The sequence below is a fragment of the Chiloscyllium plagiosum genome, unplaced genomic scaffold (assembly GCF_037043375.1).
Source record: "Chiloscyllium plagiosum isolate Xiang-an unplaced genomic scaffold, Cpla_swu_hap1 HiC_scaffold_2, whole genome shotgun sequence".
Classification (NCBI taxonomy): Eukaryota; Metazoa; Chordata; class Chondrichthyes; order Orectolobiformes; family Hemiscylliidae; genus Chiloscyllium; species Chiloscyllium plagiosum.
This window is the reverse complement of record NW_028270140.1, coordinates 72,649,359-72,666,614: the sequence shown is the minus strand read 5'-3', so window position 1 is coordinate 72,666,614 and position 17,256 is coordinate 72,649,359. Positions and strand designations below refer to the sequence as shown.

Genomic DNA, 17,256 nt, shown 5'->3' with positions numbered 1-17,256 from the left:
GAATAGAGCACGAGAGGAAAACACTCTCATTTCACCTAACGCCGGCAGAGCCCACGTTACTTTGATTGACAGATGAACAAATGTTTCCTCTTTTTTCACCAACTTTCCGCTTGCGCTGGAGGGTGAAAAAAATCCTGAGCACCCGGCGAACGGCAACGCGCTCTGCGCCGCCAGGCGTCCGCCGTGCACATTTTACCCACTCTCATTGGTCTGTTCACCAGCCCACCGTCACCGCCCCACGTGGGGATCACCAGCCGAGGCTGTTCGGCATTGGCCAACACTGGAGAATGGGAGGGCGTGACCAACGCCGTCCCGCGCGGCGATTGGTGGACGGTTTGATACAGACGCGCGACGGGGTGTGTGGTGGAAGCAGAGTCGCCGCTTGCCATTGGACCGCAGATCAAAACGGCAGCCGTCGGGGCAGGCATTGTGCCGCGCAGCTTCATGGGAGTTGTAGTTAGAGCGGCTCCGGTAGTCCGTAGTCTGCAGCCAGGAAGGAGAGGCAAGTAGACTACAGATCCCAGGGTCCATCTGTACACCTCTCCCCACCCCGAGTCTCTGGCTGCTCCGCTCGGCTCCGGGTGAAGTATCGCATCTCCTATACCTCCTCTTTCCGTCGCTGAAGTGAAGTTGACCGGGGTGTGAATCTGTAAGAATGTTAATGACACGGCGCTTCTAAATTTGGTAAACACGAATCATTACTTCGGTCTGTTATCGGATGAAGAGCAGGGAAGAAGCTGCTGCTGTTGCTGCCGCCGCCACCACCGCCGCGGCCAGTCCGCCTGTCGCCCAGGCTCCTCGTCCCTCTGCCACGGCCAGTCTGGACTCACTGATGCTGTGAGGTCGCTTCGAGCCGCTGCCCCGCACAGCAGGATCCCGGATCGGAGGAAATCTCCCGGAGAATCTGCAGTCCTCATCCCGATGCTCCACTTTTTTTTTCTGTTTGTTTCATTCGCTTTTTTGGGGGTCGGAGAGATCTAAAGAGAGGGAGAGATCCTCGCCTTCCACCGGATCGCCTACAACTTGGTGACTTTTTAAATTAAGGAACTTAAATGACACCAATTCTGACCTGATCGACCGAGAAGGCTTTTGGTGCAAAAATCCCAGCGAGATGTATCCTCAAGCCAGACATCCCGTAAGTGTGTTTGTGTGTTGCATGTTGTTTTTGTATGTTTTGTTTTATCTCCCTCCTCTTCCCCAAACATCACACACGGACAATCACAACGCGAGCTTTAGATTTCTCTCAACACGCCTTTAATTATAGTCTTTCAGTAAATATTTGGAGACGTGCAAGGTGCAGTGTTTCCGTTCGCTTTGTCAATAACGTGAAGGAATAGCAATTTGATGGGATTGGCGGACGACTTGTCTCGGTACTGATGCTGGTTTTTCTCACCTCTTATTTCTAGGCGCCTCACCAGCCCGCACAGCCCTTTAAATTCACCATCTCCGAATCGTGTGATCGCATCAAAGAAGAATTTCAGTTTTTGCAGGCGCAGTATCACAGGTAGATAGAATAGCTTTTCATGTAAAGAAAACCTCGCAACATTAGTGTTTCTGGAAGTACAAGTCAAGTGTAGTTATACGAATGGAGTAAGGGTATTAAAAACCTTTCTCGGTTTTTAAACCTACTCCTTTTCTCAGCGTCTTCCTTTTGCACGGGTAGGGTTATGGTGTACTGTATACTGTCTACGCGTGGAGAATTGCATGTAAGCTTCTATTTCCTCCCATTTAATCGTCTGAGGGGAAATGTTCTCGAGGTTGCTGCTGTTTGGATGGTGCATGAGTGCAAAGCTGGCACTATTTCTCATGTTGAAAATGAAATGAAGACGGATTTTTAACATCAATGCAATGGGGTACGGAGGTGACTTGCTTCAACCGAGCCGTTGCATTCTGTTGAATTTCTTCTAAAACGTTTCTTCCTACCAGCGTGAAAACAAGTGATTCGAATTGCTGTGAGGGACTTCGAGCGCGGGTCATCTCTGCCCTCCATACACTCAATGTTTCGATATTATTTTTAGATCTGTGTTCTGATTTCCTTTTATTTCGCGTTCACATTTTCTCATTCGTGTGATGTGACGGTGAAAAAGCAATAACCTCTGAAACTGCTCTTCATTCGCCTGACATGTCGAGGCTACAAAGTGTGAAACAATCGCATCTCTTATTATTGTAACGCCCCCAAAGCTGCATTAAAACACTGTTCGGTGCAGCTCGGCAGATCTGCAACTTCGATCATTGTTTTTAAATATATAGCATCACTTTTTAAAATCGCTTTTCGTTAGATATTATTTCAAACTTTTTGAGATACTGCACATTTTCTGTTTTTAAATGTAGCGATCCTGTTTTGTTGTTGCAGAAAGTATAAACTTTGTAAATCACACAATTTGGCACTGTTGGTAGTGGACCAAGTATTGCTCTCCTCAGAATCCCTGTATTTTGTACCAGTTGAGTTGGTATTTTTAATCGCTAAGTAATGGTTTCCTTTTCTGTTCTAATGAATTGAGTCTATTGAAAGAAATAACGTTGACGCACTTGTCATGTTTGCATGTGTCAGGTTTGGGATTCTACTTGTACTTATTAAAATCAATCTTAAAATACATGCTGTCACATTTTGGCATGTACACAGAGTTGGCATCATAAATCATTTCTGGAACAACAAAACGCGGTACAGCATTAATTAAGTGCACCCTGTCTTCGTAAGCCAACACTTCCAATCGTAAGGGTAACAACGTTTACGCAAAGTGTAGCCGGCAGCGCGGTCTATGAAATGTCCAGATAGCGTCTTGAACAATTTTTCTTTATTTAAACAGTTTGAAATTGGAATGTGAAAAGCTAGCCAGTGAAAAGACCGAAATGCAACGCCATTATGTCATGGTAAGTTTAAACTTGACTTGTGTTTTTGTAATGGCAGATGTTGATAATTCACCATATTTATCAATTTTCGTGATTGTGAATGCTAAAATCAAGGTGCGTTTACCAGCTATATCTTCTGTTCCATTCCCAGTATTATGAAATGTCTTATGGACTGAATATAGAAATGCACAAACAGGTAAGAGTCTTTCACTTTCAATAAATATTTGGAGGATGTAGTTGTTATTTGAAAATGTAATGTTGGGCAATTGAAGTAGATTTATGCAAATGTGATTATAAGATTTTGAAGAGGAGTAATTGAGAGTTCAATGCTGAAAACGGCAGAAACTTTACAGGATTAGTCAACTCCTTAAGGAGTTGTACATTATATAGTTCCACCTGACTCTTTGTTTAACAAACCAAAATTATGATAGTTGAACATATCTTGTTACTGAAGTTTATTCCACAAGATGTGTACATATTATGTTTTGAATAGCAGCTGGAATCACTTTTGATCAACATCTTCAGCATGAAAATAACTTCTAACATTAAAATTATCAAACCAAGATTTCCTCCCTGTCTATTGAGAATCAGGAGGTTTCAAATGAAAATATTGTTGCAGAAATTTGTAAGACTGCGATGGTATCAAAATGTTCCAGTTCAGGACTTTTTTGTTTACACTGACTTTTTTAACACCTATTTCAACAATGATACTTAACTATCCAGAATTTCACATAGCATAAGTGACACCATGTATTGTATTACTTGAAATTGAGCTCCAGAATCTAAGTGTTGATCACAATATCATATCCTTTGACATGATTTTAAAAACACTCATTGATTGTTTGCCTGTGTTTGGAGTAATAAATCTTTCACACTTTGGCAGAGCACTGATGTACTGTCCTTGTCAGCATGATTGATAATTCCACTCTGAGTCACAGGAACAGGTGTGTAAATCAAGCAAAGAAAGGTATCTTTTGTGTAACTCCATTTAAGATGTTTCTGTACAAAAAAAGGGATATCCTGCTTGTGAAATGCAATTTCTTACCACTTGTAAAATGATTTGCATAATTCCCCCATCACCTTTGAGAGATCTTCTGTGGATTATTGCTTAAAGTGGGATGCTTGGTGTAGATTTGTTCTATGTGACTCTGTCCTTACCATGTATTTGTAAATAAAGCCAACTATGTGTTTTGGGGAAAGCTGAAAATGTCTAGAGGATGATGCTTTTGTGGTAGGGAAATATAGCAGGTTTGTTGCTTTGTGAGTAAGGAACTGGATAATGTTGTACTATCTCACAGATGCACAAATTATCTTATTTGCTTCTTTCAAAACTTATTTCATAAGGATGAGTTTTGACGAGCGTGTCTGCAAAATTACCTGAATACGCTGTAAAACTGAATGGTAATGAATTTTAAAATATATGGAATAATCTGTTTTGTGACTTTGTTTAATACAATATATGAAGGGTGACTGTGTAAATCAATACCGACGCTCTTTAAACATTTTTAAATGGCCACCATTTATTCTTTTAGATATCGTGAGCAGGAAGTGGAAAATATAGATCAACGAAGGAGCAGAGTAATTTGATAGCTTTTCAGAATGCATTGTCATCTAGGAGAAGGCATCATTAGAATAAGACCCCTTCTGCTGGTCCCTTGACAACACTTGGATTATGGTCTAATCAGGAAATATTGGCGCTTAGTTTCAAAAATCGTACAGCAAATGAGCCTTGATAAGGGGCAGTAATGAGGATCAAATTGGTGCTTCTTGCATACTGGTCATTAGTTCAGGTTAAAGAACACCTTTTTAACTTGGGGGAAATTGAGCAGTTTACAGCTGATGAATCCCCATGTGAGGAAGTAAATGAGTTTTGAGAAGTCCACCTTGCATTCTCTTGAGTATAATTTTTAAAAAGACATCTGCTTTGATTGTCTAAGGAGAGGGTAAGCGGGCTTGTATTTAAATGAGAGCATGGTGGGTATATGAGGGGCTTTGAATGAAGCATTTTATTTAAAACATAACATATTGATAGTTTAAAGATATAAAGACAATTTCCATTTTAGATTTAATATTAGTTTTGGTATTCACATGTAGGAGCTGAAGTTAGAATGTAGGTATCTATTATTTTATAGTGAGATTGATTTTTATACTGAGGTGGGATGAGCATGCAGTTCCCTATCCAGTTCTGATATTGTTATGAAACTAATTTATTAGACTGCTAGTTTTTTAAATTTTTCTCTTAAAGACTAGGAGTCCTATGAAATAGTAAAATTAAATGGAAAGAGAAGTTTGGAGATGCACAAATATCTTATTCTTGGAAATAACTCTGAGATCAAAAGGATTATTGTAGACAATTTATTCCTGTATTTGCCACATGCAAGAGTCAAATAGGCAGGCTTAATCTTTATTTGTTTGCACGCTCTTTAAGGGGAAAATAATAGCTTGTTTCAAGGCTTAGCCATGAGAAGTAGTTTTATTTTAAGTGAGATAGAATGTTAATGCGAATTAAAGAAGATTAAACAATTGCAGCTTTTTAAAATAATGTACACAATAAGATTGTAACACAGCTTATAAAGCTAGTGAACCACTGTATCCGTAGCTTGTGCAAATTACCCAGATATATTTGCACTGTAGCATAATTGGGAAATGTCCACTCTGCTTCCAAACAGCCATTGCTTTGTCGAACATGAAATGCAGACAGTCAAACAACGATGATGTCACTGAATTGGTGTCGTATTATCTACTTATGTAATTTAAAATTTATGCCCTCAGTGGTTCATGTGATCTTTTTCACCACTGAGTTTGTGAACTAATTGAAATATGCAGTATTGTTTAGGGTTTGCCTATTTAAAATATGTAGTAATTCAAAGGATTTATATTTATAAAAATGTGATTTGTGCATCTTATTCATTTAATCCATGTCCTTCATTTGTGTAATTCAATTCTGAAAAGAAAAGTTTATGTATCTTTTAATTACCATTTTATTTGCTCTTTGTGCAACGAGCAGAAATGCTGGTGGCTTCCAGTTCCTTAATATACTGTGATTTTGGATATTTTAAAACCTCTCTCTCACTTCCATGACCTTCAGGAACAAAGGATTTTTTTTTCGAATAAAAAGGTTTTCCTGATCAGGTGTATATATTCATAACAAGCAGCTTGTCAGAAAATTGTATCTGTATATACACATGCATATGTATATACATGCACACAGTGGAAATCTTTCAAGCCATTATTTAAGTTCTGATTTTATTCCAACCTTTCAGCAAAACATTATGTATTATGTACCAGATATTTTCAATAAGGTCTCCTTTATTGGGAAATGGACAATATTTCAGCTGAATTGATCTGTTTTGCATTTGTACCTTGTTCTTGAAATCAGTATGGACTAATTCACTTAAGAGCACTGGAATTCCATTCTTGCGTTCTAAATGTAGCACAGTATTTGGTAATGTGTGTATTTTGGATGTATAAATTATTGTTCCCCACCATCCACTTTAAAGATTCAGTTTATGTTGTCTGAGCCTAATTATATTAGCATATAGCATGATGGTTGTAATGGTATTATGATGGGATTAGCAAATATCAGGAATAATGCTTTTGCACCAGTCACACCCTAATGTTGATTTTGTCCTTAAATTTTATTCTGCATTCTGTTTTGGTCCTCATTCATTTTACACTTCCTTTAGCAGAAATGATTGAAGTGAAGTATTTAAGAATATATTCCTTCTGAGAGAATTGCACCATTACTTGAGTTTTGCTTTGTTCTTAGTAATGCGTTATCAAGGATTTTGTTTTGCATTTAATTTATTGAAAACTGTGGGAAATATTTCAACATAGTATTCATCCAAATTCTGCCAATTTCAGATGTAAAATTTTAGATTGTCATATGCATGCTAAAAGTAACTTCTGATTTTTAAAAGTAGTATAGTTTTATATTTAACCATAGTAAGTTTTACTGCAACTGATTGAACAATTGCTACCAGTTGTGGTATTGTAATGAGATATTGAGCTATGGCAACGATGTAAGGTCCTGAATTTATCCAGAATGTAAGCTGAAATACCACAAATTCTGAAACCTGTTTTAAATATTTTAAATGGTATACGCTTGTTAAAGTAGGTAACTAATGCTAATATTATAAATATATAAATAATATTTAAAGAGATAAGAGATTTAAAGTTATTTTAAACATTTTCTCTCTGATACACCTCTTTTAAATCTAAATAACTAAGATGTCAGGTTTTTTCCTATTGTTAAATTCAAGGCTTATAGCTATTCTGTTTGAAGATGATCTGGATATATTTTTGTTGTCATTCAAATTTCAAGCCTCATTTTTACTTCTTAGAAAACTTGCAGTGATAGTTAATACTTAAGTGTAAATCTTCATGTGCTTAAATTAACTTCTGGATTTTATATAATCAATATGTTGGTGATCTGCATTCTGTTTTAGTATTTCATATGCTACATGATGAATTGCATCTTCAGTATTAATGTTAGTATTAAAGCATAGAAGACGAAGATTCAGAATGCAACTGATCTAGGGAATTTAATTGAACCTGCCAGCAGTCTAAGAGTTAGTCTCTGATTTTATGATAAATTTCTGTACTTGTCTTTATACAACAGGAATCTACATCAGATTTCTTATAATCACACTTTAAAACATCTAGAATTATGATTTTCTACCGATCAATTTATAATAAAGCTAATTTTAACAATGTTCAGTTTTTGTTGAGGTTAAAACTATTAATCTGTATGTATCTCAATGTTATGCATGACAGAGTACACAGAATAGCACTGAAAATGATTATGGCTAATCTAATCTGGGGGTTCAGATGACATCATCAGCAGTAAGAGTGCTGATTAAGTGGTTTGTAACAGTTACCTGAGCCACAGTATTCAATTTCAACTTTGCAGTTGCTCTTATGTATACAATAACTAATTTGAGTTGAAAATTTGTATTCCTGTCAACTGAAGTGCTGATACAATTGTCTACTTCATGTTTGTGAATAATTATTTTCACTCTAAAAATTACTCTGAATTTGGTGCATTGATAAACTGGTCTGTTTTGGAAGGAACTGTATATGTGGACTAGAAAGCTAAGGATATAAAGGAGACAGTACAAGGGTGATGACAGCTTGTTTTCTTCGCAGCCCTTTATTGTTTCCACTTGATATCAATCAGAAGCTTTCTGTTCTAAGGATTTTTGGCAGAGTAAACCTCTAGTGTGAGCAATGTACAATAAAAAATGTGATTGTTGTTCAAAACAATTAAATACAAATTTAAGGGCTCGGCCCATTGATTGAATCTCAAAATCATAACTGCAGTAGTCGATCGGAAATGATGATAAATAACATTAGAAACCTTTTAGTGAAGTACAGTGACTACAAGGAGGAGAGGAATATAGATTTGCATTATATCCGATACCCTCCAGCACCAAGTGGATTGTCAATACTGCTTGTTTAGCATTTTCTAAGGGCAATAGTAGTATTGATTTCTGGCTTACAAGCGACGGCTCTATTTTCACTACTGAGAAGTATTGCAGGTTGTTAAGAAGAAATTGACTTGAAGAGGCTTGACTGCTGCCCATCATGAAGCAAATAAAGCAAAACTGCTGAAGCATGGCGGAGCAGCGAGACAGGGGCTCTCAGCAATTTGTTGCTATTAATTTACCATGGTCGACAGCAAATCAATTGGCGTCTACTTCATCTGTTCGAGAATATGCTGTCCGGAGCAGATAAAAAGCCATGTGTGGCAACAAGAATAGACTATTTGCTGGATAGAGGATGAAAGTAATGTGCAAATAAGTGAATTCAAGGCTTCAGAGCACCTTTTTAAGTGAGTAAAGTTTTAATGCAATGTATTCTTAAGGACTCAATAAGACATTTATTGACTTGTACTGAGTAACAAGTGGGTTCTATTTTATTTCTGATCAATTCTATTTTAATTGAAAGAAGATGTTTTGTAAGTTTGTATTTTAGTCCAATTGCCTTTGCATTCTCTTTTTAAGCTATTTTGGAGATTTTTTGACAGGCATTCAATGTACAATAGCTTGTAAATAGTACAGATATCAATTTGTTATAGAATGGTCTTATCCGATTAATTGGTGCTTTGGGAGTTTGACCATGTAGGTGTGATTTTAAAGGACAATACAGTAGTGTAGTTAAATTTTAATATGACTTTAACAAACCAGTTGTCTAAAAGAGTAGGTATTAGATTGCAACATTCAATCCTAAAATAAGCCTATTGAATCAAAAGAAACACCAGCTCGAGATTTTTAATGGCCCTTTGCACTATTGGATTCTATCCACTAATGGTTGTAATGAATGTTGCAGCATTTTCTACAGCCAAATAGGGGCCTTGCGTTGATTTTATGCACTCAGCTATGTCTAATGTTGTAATTGACTCTCAGTCCCTTATTCCAGCGTGTTTCCAAATAGAACTGTTATAATGTCAATTTCTATTACTATCAGTGTTGAATATTGAAACTATGCATAATAGGATTACTTCTCAGAGTTTGCATTCAGGATGGTGAGAGTTTAAGCATCATCAGTGAAAGTAGAAACATGTCTAATACAACCCAAATGGAGGCCATTTGACCCAACATGATTGTACCTTCAAAAGAACCACCAAGTCAGCTAGCCTCACACCCCTGTTCATTCTCCAGATTCCAGCATTTTCTTTTTCTTTTCAAGCTCTTTTCATTTTTAATTACCCAATTTCTCTTAAAGTAATCATTAAATCATTTTCTATAGCCTTTTCTTGCAGTGCATTCCAGAATCATAGAATCCCTACAGTATGGAAGCAGGCCATTCGGCCCACTGAGTCCACACCAACCCTCCGAAGGGCATCCCATGCAGATCCAGCCCCGACACCTCTCATGGCAAACATGGGGAGAATATGCAAACTCCACACAGACAGTCATCCCAAGGATGGAATTGAACCTGGTGCTGTAAGACAGCAGTGCGAACTACTGATTTTCCAAACTGCCCCTATCTGTATGAGTTTCCCCATCATATTGTTTTTGGGTTCCTTTGCCAATCATTTAAAAAAAAATCCCATTTTGAGTTATTTAGTAAATGAGGTCCATGGCAGCTGGTCCACCATCTCTTGCAGTGCTTTTTCTCAGTAAATCTTTTTACAGTTTCCCTTGTTTATAATTCGTGTTGGCTCTTTGGCGTCCTCCTTGTGCAGTCATGTGGCAGGAGATGTGGAAGTGCTTGCCACTGCTGGAACCTTCCAGCATTCACACTGTTGGCATCATTTATGAAGCCTAGTGCCATACCATTTTAAATGTTGCAAGCCAGGCACTGACGCTCACACTGTGGAATTTGCTCATTATCGCTGAGGACGTGATCCAGAAAGGCAACCTCACACCCAGCTTTCACAGACAGGGACCTGGTAAGTGGAATGGTGCAATGGAGGGCCTTTCCTCTTCCTGCTGGTCAACAAAGGAGCCATGCCACCAGTCGCAGCCAGGCTGGGCACACAAAGCAGCCCAGGTCATTGCTCGGCAGTACCGGAAGGGAGTCAGTGTTTACCTGGACTTTTACAAGGCTAAGTGCCGCTATCTGTTCTATGCTACCTCACACTCACAGGACCATCACTCACTCTAATTTTGCCACTGTGCAGGTATTGTACCAGGATTCATTGACTACAACTCGCGTAATGGTTCTAACTCATCTCATCTACCAAACTACTAAACCTTCTTGGGAGGAGAAAGTGAGGTCTGCAGATGCTGGAGATCAGAGATGGAAATGTGTTGCTGGAAAAGCGCAGCAGGTCAGGCAGCATCTAGGGAACAGGAGAATCGACGTTTCGGGCATTAGCCCTTCTTGCCCTCTGCACTTCCTACTCACTCACTAGGGCCACCTTGCCAACCCTCCTTCTCCTGTAATACCACTGACTGCTTTTCTGTTTCTATATTGTTGAAACCATTCCCTTGGTTATTTGCAAGAAATATTGACCCACCCCTGGATTGATGGATTCTCTGTAATCTGGGTGACCTATCTGTCATCTCTGGACCACTTGCAGGATTGACCATGGCTCAGTCCCCAGCACGCAAAAGCATTCATCTTCAGACTCTTGCAGACAAAGCTCTAACTTATCATAGCCAATCCATGATCTGGAATAGAACAAGCCCTTTGACTAACTGTGATGGTATCACTTGACTGACTGTAGCCTGTCTTGATCCTAATGAGGACTGCTCTCTTTCATACATAGCCATTCACCTTGAAGCACATGCAGCATGTTTGCCATGTAGGCTGCTGGCCCTTGCTGCAGGTAGGCTTTGATGTAGCCTGATGTTGTACAGCAATGTGTCCATCTCTTTACTGTTCAGTGTTCCCTGCTGTGACAAGCTTCCCGTCTCCTCCTCTTTTTCTGTGCTGAAAAGCAATACCAGACATAAAAGCCGGCAGTCTCCAATTACTGACAAAGTGAATAAGTGCCAAGACTGCAAGGAGCCATAGGATCATGTGATCATCTTTCATATGTACTGGTAGGCTGTTTGACCAGGACAGAGAAGACATTTGCACCAAATATAAGAAACTAAAATGTATTTTCTGCAAGCCTCCTTCATGACAACTGGTCAAAATTATCACAGTGACTGCATTTTAGAAGTATTTCATTGGCTGTTAGGGGCACTGTGATTGGCATTATATAAATGCAAGCCTTTATTTTTATTTGATAAAATAATCATTGGTACTTTTCCTTCTTGGGTAGGGTCAGAGAAATCTGCATGTCATAGTGTCTGCGCTGATCAAAAACAAGCACCTAGCTAATCCAATCCTGTTTTCCAGCACTTAGCACATAGGCTTGTATGCCTTTAATATTGCAAGTGCACAGTTAAATACTTCAGTGTTATGAAGGTTTCTGTCTCTACCACTCTGACAAGCAGTTAGTTCCAGATTCCTAACACCATCTGAGTAATTTTTTTTCCCCTCCCATCCCCTCTAAACCCCTGTCCCTTATCTTAAAACTCTGTTCCCTGGTCATTGATCCCTCCACCATGGGGAAACATTTCTTCCTAAATACCCTATCAATGCCCCTCATAATTGTATAAATCTCAATCATGTCCCACTAAGTTTCTTCTCCTTTAAGGAAAATATCCCCAGTCTATCCAGTCTCTCTTCTTATCTGAAACTCTCCAGTCTAGGCAATATGCTGGTAAATGCCTTCCTCTTGGCTGTGAGATCATTGTGTAAATGCATCCATGATGTAGTAGTGAGCCAACTTCTACAAATGTTCCATTCTATGAACAAAGTGCAATATGATTCACAGTATATCATTTATATGCAACAGTGTAGCACACTGTGTACCATTTTAAAAGATGTGCTGCAGAAATTCATTGAGGCTACTTGCAAATCTGCCAAACCAAAGACCACTGCCATATCACATTAGTTTAAAAGATAAGGCTGAAGCATCCGCAACAGTTTTCTGCTAGAAGTGCCATGTGAATGCTTCATCTTGGTCTTGGCAGTCCCAGCATCACAGATACCAGTCTTCAGACAATTTAATTCACATGATACACAAAATGATTTGAGACACTGGATGCTGCATAGGCAGTGATCCTGACAACATTTTGGCAATAGTACAAAAGGTCTCTAGAACTTACTGCATTCCTAGCTTAGCTGTTCCAGTACAGCTTCAGAATTCACATTTGCTTGATAATATGGAAAATTAATCAATATGTCCTCTATAAATGGAGGACAGATCTGACCTGACCAAACCCCATTGTTCTACGCTTGACTATCGGGAAAATGGTGGAAAGTATCACCAGTATTGCTATCAAGCAGCACTTGCTTACTAATGTTTAGTTTGGGTTCCAGCAAGGCCACTCAGCTCCTGACTTCATTACAGCCTTGGTTCAAACATGGACAAAAGAGCTGAATTCTGGTGGTGATGTGAGAGTGCCATTAACATGAAGGCTGCATTTGACTGGGTGTGGTATCAAGGAGCCCGAGAAAAAGTGAGTCCATGTGAACTGGGGAAAATTCTTTACTGGTTGGAATCATAGCTAACACACTGGAAGATGGTTGTGGTTGTTCGAGGTTTGGTATCTCAGTTCTAGGACATTTCTGTAGCCATTCCACGAGGTCGTGTTCTGGGCCCAATTTTATTTTTAATAAGCTTCCAAGGTTAGTTCAGTAAACAGATTGGACATTATAAAAATTATAAATAGCTATTACAATTTTGTTATGAATCCAACTGAAGTATGTATTTCAGTAGGTAGATGTCTGAGATTAAGGAATAGGCCAGAACGGTAAAATTCATGCTTGGAAAAAGAAGTTCTGTATTTATGTGGTGCTTCTCGTGATACCAGACCTCCAATAGCCCTTTAAAGCTGATGAAGTTCTTTAAAAGCATAATTTCTGTTGTTAGGTAGAAATCACAGCAGGCTTGCACAATGTGAGCATGGCCAAATAATTTGTCCTTACGATGGTGATTGAATGATAAATATCGACCAGGGTAACTCTGCTATTTCAAAATGGTGCCTTGGGCTCCTTTATGCCCACTTCAAGGTTTTCATTTTGGAGGAGGGTCTGGCAAGTTTGCTCATGCTGTATTTGTATTCACCCATGCTTTGTGGCAGAGATAGAGGAGGCAGGTCTGCTCCAGACTATAAGCACTCACAGGTGGCGATGGAGGCAGGCTGATGATGAAGTGACCTGTTTAAAAGCCCGTGCCTACATGCAGACTCCGTTCTGGCAATGAATGTGAGCCCCATCCCTCTCCCTTTGTCTGCATATTCCTTTTGTATCCCTCACCAGCAAATACTCTTCTTCCCCCATAAAACCTAAACCACTATAAACAGAACTCAGGAACCCTGTAACCATATTGAGAACCTCCACAATCTGTCAAAACAAAGTTCACTTGTAAACCCACGTAATTAACACCTCGTGGATCTGTTGAAATGGCAACTTATATTTGCTGTTACAGCTCATCAATCCACTGTTTAAGCAACCCCTGTTGAGCTGAGTTAATTTCTTGGTTTGGAACTCAGCCAAGCATTCACAATAATATTCCCTTGAACAATCATACCACCACGCCCCTTATAGCTGAATACCTTTTAAAATCTTTGAACATAACTAGAAGCCATCGATCACTTCTTTTAAACAGCTACACCAATGTCTGAACTTCAAGGAAAACATGGAAGCAAAAACACATTTCATGCAATCAGGTTTGAATTCCACCATTCTGTAAAGAGTGCACAATACTCTAATGCATCTGAAGACTTTTTCACTTTTAAAAGTTAATGGTAATGTACCATTTCAAAACATAATTACTGTATTAAAATTGCAAACTTTATTATACAGGATTTCATTATGATCTGTGAGATTGGCAAAACCTTTTCATATGGTTCCTAATTCCAAACCATGATTGCTCTGCGATTCACAATGTGAAACATGTCTTCCCAAACAGGCCTGAAACCTGAAAATTGCAAAAGGTCTAATATGCCCAGTTCTGCATTGGAGGAGCTAACATTGACACATTTAAGTGTGGGTTTGTGACCTGTCCTCTTTCCCACATCAATAAGAAATGTTGGTACCTGGAATTGGACAGGAATCAGGTCCTGCCCTTCACTTTAAAGCCCGTCTGATAATATTTGGTCCTGTGCTGGGATGGTTTCAGCCTGGGGCCTTGGTGTAATGGTATTTGAAAGACAGCAACTTTTGATAGTACAATCTCCCTCCATATTGCACTGAGGTGACAGCCTAGATTGTTGAGGTCATGTCTTGGAACTGGTCTTCAATCAGCAGCCTATGACTAGAAGCGAAAGTGAGTTCTCCTTTATCAGTGAAGGCTTTTTGTAATGTACTGTAAGTTAATTGTCCAACACAATATAATATAACAAGTTTATGAATCTTTGCTATTACACTGATATTATACTGCTAACTTGGGAATCAAATCCTGTGATACGAAGATCTATTACAACATGGTACCTTATAACAAAAATGTGTATGTGTTATTAGGTCAGGTCAGATCACATGAGGAAAAGTCCTTTAAACTACTCTGTGTGAATGATATATCTTGAAGCTTTTGTCATTTGGCTGAACAGTGAAGTTTGTACAGCAGGGATGTAAAGATCTGCTTGGATGTAATCTGGCTTCCAAAAATCCAATTAGCTATGATTGTGCAACATTCATCAGCTTTGATCTTTTAGTAGACACACATGCTGTGTATTTTACATTGTACTTTGACTAATTATGACAATAATTACATCTCTCCTGGAAACAGGTACCGAGGTATGTACGTGTTGGGTCAATTAAATACTATAGCTTTCCTTTAGGCTACAGGAATAGCTTGAATGATTATGGGTAGAAGTATTGTCCAGAGAATATGTATTTTGCATTTTACTTTTGAAGACTATGGTTCTGAGAATCTCCTGATTGTTGCCCCAGTGAGAAAAAGAAACAACCTTGCTAAGCACTGCTAATAGAGTTTTAATGGTCTTGCTAGTCTGTCAGAACTGATGGAATTCAGTGCACTGAATGGTGTTTCCTTCTTTTCACTTACCTTTGCTTTTTTCAATGTCCTATAGTTGAGAGTGTGGTGCTGGAAAAGCATAACCGGTCAGGCAGCAGCGGAGCAGGAGAATTGGTTTTTCGGGCATAAACCCTTCATCAGGAATGAGGCTTATGGGCCGGGGGTTTGAGAGATAAATGGGAGAGGGGTGGGGCTAGGAGGAAAGTAGCTGTGAATGTGATAGGTGGATGAAGGTGCGGGTGGAAGTGATAGGTCAGAAGGGAGGGTGGAGTAGATGGGTAGAAAGGTGGACAGGTAGGACCATTCAAGGGGGCGGTGCTGAGTTGGAGGCTTGGGACTGGGATAAGGTTGGGGTGGGGGGAGGGAGAAATGAGGAAATTGGTGAAATCTACATTAATACCGAGTGGTTCCGGGGTCCCAAGGCAGAACATGAGGCGTTCTTCCTCCAGGTGTCTGGTGATAAAAATTTGGTGATGGAGGAGGCCCAGGACCTGCATGTCCTTGGTGGAGGGGGAGGTAGTGTTCAGCCATTAGACAGTGGGGTTGGTTGGTGCGAGTGTCCCAAAGATTGTCCCACAGAATTGGCATCCTGTCGCTCCGGTGTAGAGGAGACCACATTGGGAGCAATTGATACAGTAGGTGACGTGTATGGGAATACAGGTAAGTTTCCGTTGGATGTGGAAAGATCCTTTGGGGCCTTGGATGGAGATGAGGGGGGAGGTGTGGGTGCAGGTTTTGCACTTCCTTTGGTGGCAGGGGGAGGTGCTGGGGCTGGTGGGAAGGGTGTGGATTTGAGGGAGTCACGGAGGGAATGGTCTCTCCGGAATGCAGATAGAGTGGGTAGGGAAATACATCCCTAGTGGTGGGGTCTGTTTGCCGGTGGCCGAAGTGGCAAAGGCTAATGTGATATATGTGGAGGTTTGTGGGGTGGAAGGTGTGGACCAGGGGGGGTTCTGTTCCTTTTGCGATTGGAGGACTGGGGTTCAAAGGCAGAGGAGCAGAAGTGGAGGAGATGCTCTGGAGGGCATTGACGACCATGTGAGAGGGGTAATTGCAGTCTTTGAAGAAGGAGCCTATCTGGAATGTTCTGTGGTGGAATTGGTCCTTCTGGAAGCAGAATGATCAGTGTCCTGTATCATTATTTCATTTGATATTTTGTGTGACTTTTAAATATACGTTACTTGGATCGTATCACATTTAAATTTTAAATTTATATTACTTGGCGTACCAATTCAGAGAGTCTTGAACTTTATGGAATAATATACACTGTGGACAGCAGAAGGCAAGAGTTATGTATTGCTTGGGAATGGGAAAAAATGTTCTACAAATACAGAAGACTCATTAATCATGGGTGCCATAAGCCTGAGACAGTTAATGACAGCTATTTGCTTCAGTGAGAATAATTTCACATAATTGGTAGTGCAATATGTTATTAAACAGGTATACTTCCAAGTGCACATTTAAAATATATTTGACATAACATTGTAAAAGTATCATCCATCACCATATAACCACGTCTCATGGTCTGATATGTGTCAATCATTACTGTATAGTAAGCATATGTATCCATGGTACTTCTAACCCTCTGAACTTTTTAAAGCGATGTATGACCAATAAATTTTGATTACAGACTTTTTTTTCTATTGTGAGGGGAAATCCTTGTAAAAACGTATTAGAGATAACACATTAAAATAGACTAGGCTGAAATGTTTATCTAAAAGACTGATTCATAGTTGAACAACTGTGACTAGAAGTTAAACAGAGACGGTTTGGAGCTGGTAGGTGTTTGATGTATGGTTGCAACTTCTTTAACTATACATAAAACTTAGCAAGGGAGGGGTGGAAAGTATTTATTTAAAAAAAAATGTTTGTGGAGCTGCTGTAATTTTTCCAGAACGAGTTGAGACCTGCAATGGTGTGAT

At 39.5% G+C, this 17,256-nt stretch overlaps 1 protein-coding gene across 11 annotated transcripts in view; it reads left to right on the top strand.

Moving 5' to 3' along the window:
- The first annotated feature begins 340 nt into the window (after nucleotides 1-340).
- The window catches only part of LOC122561155 (transducin-like enhancer protein 4), a 221,979-nt gene continuing 205,063 nt past the window's right edge, over nucleotides 341-17,256 (top strand). For 5 of the 11 annotated variants that reach the window (XM_043712724.2, XM_043712715.2, XM_043712706.2 and 2 more), the window contains exons 1-4: nucleotides 343-1,135; nucleotides 1,407-1,504; nucleotides 2,808-2,871; nucleotides 3,002-3,046. In XM_043712724.2, the coding sequence (XP_043568659.1) occupies nucleotides 1,112-1,135; nucleotides 1,407-1,504; nucleotides 2,808-2,871; nucleotides 3,002-3,046 (231 nt within the window). In that variant the 5' untranslated portion in view covers nucleotides 343-1,111. Of the gene's footprint in view, nucleotides 1,136-1,406; nucleotides 1,505-2,807; nucleotides 2,872-3,001; nucleotides 3,047-17,256 lie in introns of all 11 variants that reach the window. The other 6 variants (XM_043712657.2, XM_043712648.2, XM_043712664.2 and 3 more) reach the window with 3 other exon arrangements.